Genomic DNA, 5,798 nt, shown 5'->3' with positions numbered 1-5,798 from the left:
TAGTGTTGAAAAAAGTGTTCAAAGACTGTATTAGATGATCAAAAATGTAACTTCAATAAATAAACAGATTATAACTTTCTATTTGTTATTTTGAAAACTCAGGAACAAGCTGCCATTTAAAAACAAACATCCTGATTTATTAACAGTAGGCAAATGGCTATATAGTCTGCATAAGCCATGGCAAGGAGAATGAACCTCTGAATGTGATAATCCATTTATCTAGCATCCTCACCACTCTGGATATATATTAATTTAAATGAACGCAGTTGAATTTAAAATTACCATCAGTTTAATAATTTTGTAAGATTGTTTTTTCTCTTACAGATCCAATAAGGAAATTTATTCACTAACTTATACCCTTTGAAAGTTGTGTCTTTTGTCTTTAGAACAAACATCCATAAGAATAGTTAAGATTGCAGTCCATGTTTCCTGCTTCTGCTCCTAAATTTACAGAAAAAATAGAGAAGGGATGGAAGGCCAATCTCTTCCAAGCTTTGCAGCACAATCCTCCTTATGAAATACTTCAGAGTTGCTCCACAAAGTATACCTTCACACTCCATACCTTCATTATTAATGGCAAAGTAAAATGGCTATGTTGCTTCCCTTTGAGATCTCCCTTGGCACTTCCCATAAACACTTCCAGCTACTGGGATGGGCAGATGAGGTTCTGAAATGACCAATGTGCACTGGTCACCTTCTCACCCTGGCAAAGACAACTGCATCAATTCACCCACCCACCTGGAAGGGTGTAATAGTAAAGCATCAGGATTCATGGATTTTTGGCAGAATTATATAGCACCTTTGTTGATAGACATGTTCCCAACCTCTAACAACTACAGAATGAACATTTTGACTGTTGTACCCTATCTTTTTCTTTTGATGAAGCGTATAACACAGTTATGTCAAATGTTCATTACTGATTGAATAAAAATGGCTATGATCTAGTCTACCTGATCAATTGTCTTGCTTTGCCTGTATATGAAACAAGGAGTGCTACTATCTATCTCATTACTTTGCCATGAAAGTAAATTAAACCACTCTATTGGGAAATGGTACAGTTTGAACCTACAGAAACAAACAAAACAATTCTTATTATATTAATGTAACAATTATAAATAATTACACACAAAGGACCCAGTCTAATATTTGTGCTGAGAGTCACCTGCACAAAGATATATCCTAAATAATTCCCCCCCTCCCTCCTTTACATCCAAATACCTGCAACATTCACACCAAAAGTCTGGGAGATGGTTCTATATGTTAGATTATAATAATGGAGAAAGATGCATGTGAGGACAATCAGTCATGGTTTCACAAGGACATTCCATTAACAGAATGTCATATTTGTCTGACTGAAGATGATTCAATCAGGTTAGGAAACTCTTTTTGATTTTTGATGTTAATTTCCACACAGCTGCTTGAATGTCCTTGTTCCGGAGACTATAAATGATGGGATTCAGAACAGGAGGAACAACTGTATATGAAACAGCAGAAAGCAAATCTATAGTGGGAAAGGAAAGAGATTTTGGCCTCATGTATGAAAACAAAGCTGCGGAGATGAATAAAGAGAAAACTGTCAAGTGTGGACTGCAGGTCGAGAAGGCTTTGGATCTGCCTTCAACTGATGGAATCTTCAGCACAGCAGAGATGATGTAGCCATAAGAAGCAAAAATGAATCCAATACAAAAGGAGCCCACAAGTAATCCAAATATACAGATTATAATCTGGCTAACTTTTGTACTAGTGCAAGAAATCTTTTGTAACTGAGGAATATCACAGAAAAATTGCCCAATCATGTCTGGCCCACAGAAGTTTAATTGGAAAGTGATGACAGTTTGTAGACATGCATTAATCAGGCAGCTGACCCAGGAAGTAACTGCCATTTGATTGCATGTATCCCAGTTCAGGATGAGACTATATTGTAGGGGATGGCAGATAGCTACATAACGGTCATAAGCCATGATGGTAAGCAAGGAAAGCTCAGAAACTGCAAAAGTAATAATTAAGAAAACTTGAGTGACGCACCCAGGAAAAGTAATTATTTTGTTATCTGTCAGTGAAACTGCCATTGATTTGGGGACAGTGGTTGTGATGTAACAAATATCAGCCAAAGATAAATTGACCAAAAAGAAATACATGGGGGTGTGCAGGTGGTGGTTCAGGATCACAACAGACACAATGATTAAATTCCCAGTTAAGGCTAATAAGTAAATAAATAGAAACATGACAAAATGTAGAAGTTGTCCATCACGAGTATCAGAAAATCCCATCAGAAGGAATTCCATCACAGTGGATTGGTTGGCCATTCCAGTTCTTTCACTCATTCTGGACAAAAAACAGATTATGATTGGAGATTAGTGGGGGAAACTCTTGTAATTACTCATATCAATTTCCTGCTAGAACATAGTAAAAAATCTTTGTCAAAGTGATTTTTCTCAAAAATTAAATAGACACAATTAGTCAAGTTGAGAGTAAAGATGCTTATTTATTCCTTATACTTAGGCACTTTTTACTATAATGCAAGGTTAAGTAATACAGAAGTACAATACATTTTGGATTTTTCAGTTTTTTCCTAAGAATTCTGAAGAAAATAAAATGCATTCTACAACATTAGGATGCTGATGAAGGACAACAATGGGTTGAGGAGGAGTGGAGAAGCAAATATTTATGTACAAGTTTTTAAATTATCTAGTCTTCAAATTATGTTAAAATATTTTTAAAATATTCTTTGACACCAGTTTGTCTATACAAAAATGTAATGTATGTATTTGTGTGTGTGTGTGTGTGTGTGTTTGTGTTTGTGTGTACACTTATTAAGTAACTGAAGAAAAAAATGACAAAATGCAGCATTGACAAGTCACATTAATCAGAACATCCAGTTAGAAACAACTCTATCATGGTGAAATAGTAATTTATTATGTACCTTTGAATCATTGTGGCAAAAAATAATTATTATAGACTATAAAACATAATCACTGAAGGAAATACATACATAGAGTTATTATTGATTCATGTCATTCTTAATAGCTATTTAGTACTTATCTGCATTTAAAACTGAGTATACTGTAAATTCAACTCTCAAGTATAAATTACTTACCCCAAAATTAGAGGGTCATATTATTCAGAAAAATGAGTGTATGTCTATTCATCCAACATAAATGTTATTTTTAAGATAGATAATCAATAGACAGACAGACAGATAATTCTGCAAAATTCCTCTCTACTTAGGATTCCAAACAAAAAGCCAAATCTTACCAGAATGGGATAAAATTGACAACAAGGAACTGTTCTTTGAAATATTTTGTAGTAATTCATAAAATTCAATAAATAATTCAGAGCCTTCCTTCCTTCCTTCTTTCCTCCCTCTGTTCCTCTCTCCCCTTTTTTGCAAGGGAAATTAATGTGTGTTTCTGTGTATTCCAGTTTGCTAACATCAGTGTGACTCAATTCAATTTAACCATTACAGAATTGCTAGCTGATGTGTTTTACACACAGACATAGGGTTAGCTTTTAGATATGTACTGTATATTTTCTGTAAAACCTTCCCCCATGTGTCAAGCTCATTTAGTTCAGTGTGATGGCTGGTAGACTGGTGAGCATTGTACTGCAGACTGAAGATCATAATTACCTATCTCAGTTTTGTATCAAATTAATGATCATTAGATAATATTTCTAATATTCAAACAATAAAAAGAGCCAAATAATTCCATATTGTATCACTACAAGGAAAGCATTAAGTACCTACCATGAGTTCACATCAACGGCCTTTTATTAGTATTACACAATTTGGAGTCAAAGTATAACTCCATGGTTTTTAGATCACTTGGCTGTTTTTATATTTATATTTATTTTTTGTTATTGTTTTTACTGTTTTATATCATGATGTTTTTATTGCTGTTAGCCACCCAGAGTCACTAGTTTGAGATGGACGGCAATATAAAGTGAATAAAATGAATGAATGAATGAATGAATGAATGAATGAATGAATGAATGAATGAATGATTTATCTATCTATCTATCTATCTATCTATCTATCTATCTATCTATCTATTTATTTCTGATTACAATTGTGTGACTATTTACCTGAGTCAGAAATGCTCTATTTCTCACAAGAAGATATACATACAATTCATCTTTGTGTGAATTACAAATACCCAACATTTGGCAAAGTTTTAATAACTGACCTTCTAATCAGCCAGGATTAAGGAAAGGGACTTCTACTTTCCTTGGACTTCTTTTGCTGAGAAGGTAACTCTGCTAATCTGCTAAAATGTAGGTACTCCATTGTAGAACGAAGATTTATTTTGCAGAAAGGAATTATGTCATCTCTGATTTCTGTTCACTCCTTTGGGATCACCACAATTCCCATATTAATATAAAAAGTTTCTTGAAAGACCTGCCATTAACCCATAATATTTAGCAGGTGTTAGTCCTGTGGGTGGTTGTTGTTGTTTCAACTCAGAACATGTCCTGAGTTTGAGAAGATTATCACTCAGGGGACCACTTAAAGGAGAGCCTTCAACTTTTATAAGACCACTTAAAGAAGCTTGCTGCCAACTCTTCAATCAGCAGGAGGATTTTAGATGATGGTCTCCCCTTTCCTCTATGGTTATGTTAAGAATAATATAAATCTCTAGTTATGAACAAACATAATTGTTTTATTTCATTAGTTCCATACAGAATGCATAGCTATACAGGTGCACATGCAGTATAGCACAGGAACACAGATACAAGAATGTCAGAAAACAACAGTAGCTCTAAAATTCGTCAGGAAGGAATCCCTCAGTCTAGATGTTTTATCTGTGATAGCAGTTTTCTTCTTTTTTATCCAACAGCTAGAAAGTTTCTTGAAAGAGCCGAAGGGTTGAAAGGGACAGGACATATTTTCAGCCCTTCAAAATATAGTAGGTCAGGCCAGGAAAGAGAAACTGCAAAGATTACTTAACTGTATGCTATTATTGTAGGTAGGATCATGAATCTTGAAGCAGAATCCTGAAAGCCTAGCAGAATCCCTATGGTTAAACTGGGATTAAACATTATTACCTAGAATAAGTACTACCTAAGGTACAGGTGTTCTGCCAAGTGTCCAGGCAGTGATCAGGTACCCAGATAATTGGTTCCTTTAGATCCACAATATGCACACCAGTGAGTAAAGAGATTTTAAGCTTTATTATTAACTCAAGTAAACAGATTTAAACAGAAACACAATTTAGGCAGATTAAACAGAAACAAAAACCTTAACATAAAGAAAAAAACATAATATACCAACCAAGATAATACTCAATCTCTCATCAGCTGTCATGAGCTCCTCAGTAATGACAGCAAATATACCCCAGGGCAGCTCAATATCCAGAGTACTCAGCCCTCACTCTGTGCAGAAACCTCCAAGCCAATTTTGCACCCAGCACCCAGTACTGCTTTCTGTGGCCAAACTCCAAACTCAAGATCCATTAGTAAGTTTTTTTATCGAGGTCCATCCCTAAAACTTCATGACCCTGTTTACATGGTACCAAGACTGCAGGAACTGACATTCACTGGATAGTTCCCAGGGTCTGGAGTACCTGTTCATGACATAATCCAAGAGCCTGGGAAGCTGTACAGATAAGCTAGTGCTGTTATAAACAATCTTGGGGTTCTCTCTTACCCTCCCCTTTTAGGAAAAATGAAAAAGCAAGCAGGTTAAACATAGCTCAGAATGAACTCTAAACTTCTAGCATTTTCTTAATACAGGTAGTCCTCACTTAATGACTGGTCACTTAATGACCAGTCGAAGTTACAATGGCCTTGGAAAGGGTGCT

General features: G+C 35.2%; 1 protein-coding gene across 1 annotated transcript; it reads right to left on the bottom strand.

Annotated features, from left to right (window-relative positions):
* Positions 1 to 1,367: 1,367 nt before the first annotated feature.
* LOC134497314 (olfactory receptor 14A16-like) lies at positions 1,368 to 2,324 on the bottom strand. Its single transcript, XM_063302982.1, has one exon. The coding sequence runs from the start codon at positions 2,322 to 2,324 to the stop codon at positions 1,368 to 1,370; it is 957 nt and encodes a 318-aa protein (XP_063159052.1).
* Positions 2,325 to 5,798: the final 3,474 nt, after the last annotated feature.

The sequence above is a fragment of the Candoia aspera genome, chromosome 4 (assembly GCF_035149785.1).
Source record: "Candoia aspera isolate rCanAsp1 chromosome 4, rCanAsp1.hap2, whole genome shotgun sequence".
NCBI lineage: Eukaryota > Metazoa > Chordata > Lepidosauria > Squamata > Boidae > Candoia > Candoia aspera.
Note: the sequence above shows the minus strand (reverse complement) of the source record. Positions and strands in the feature narration are given on the sequence as shown.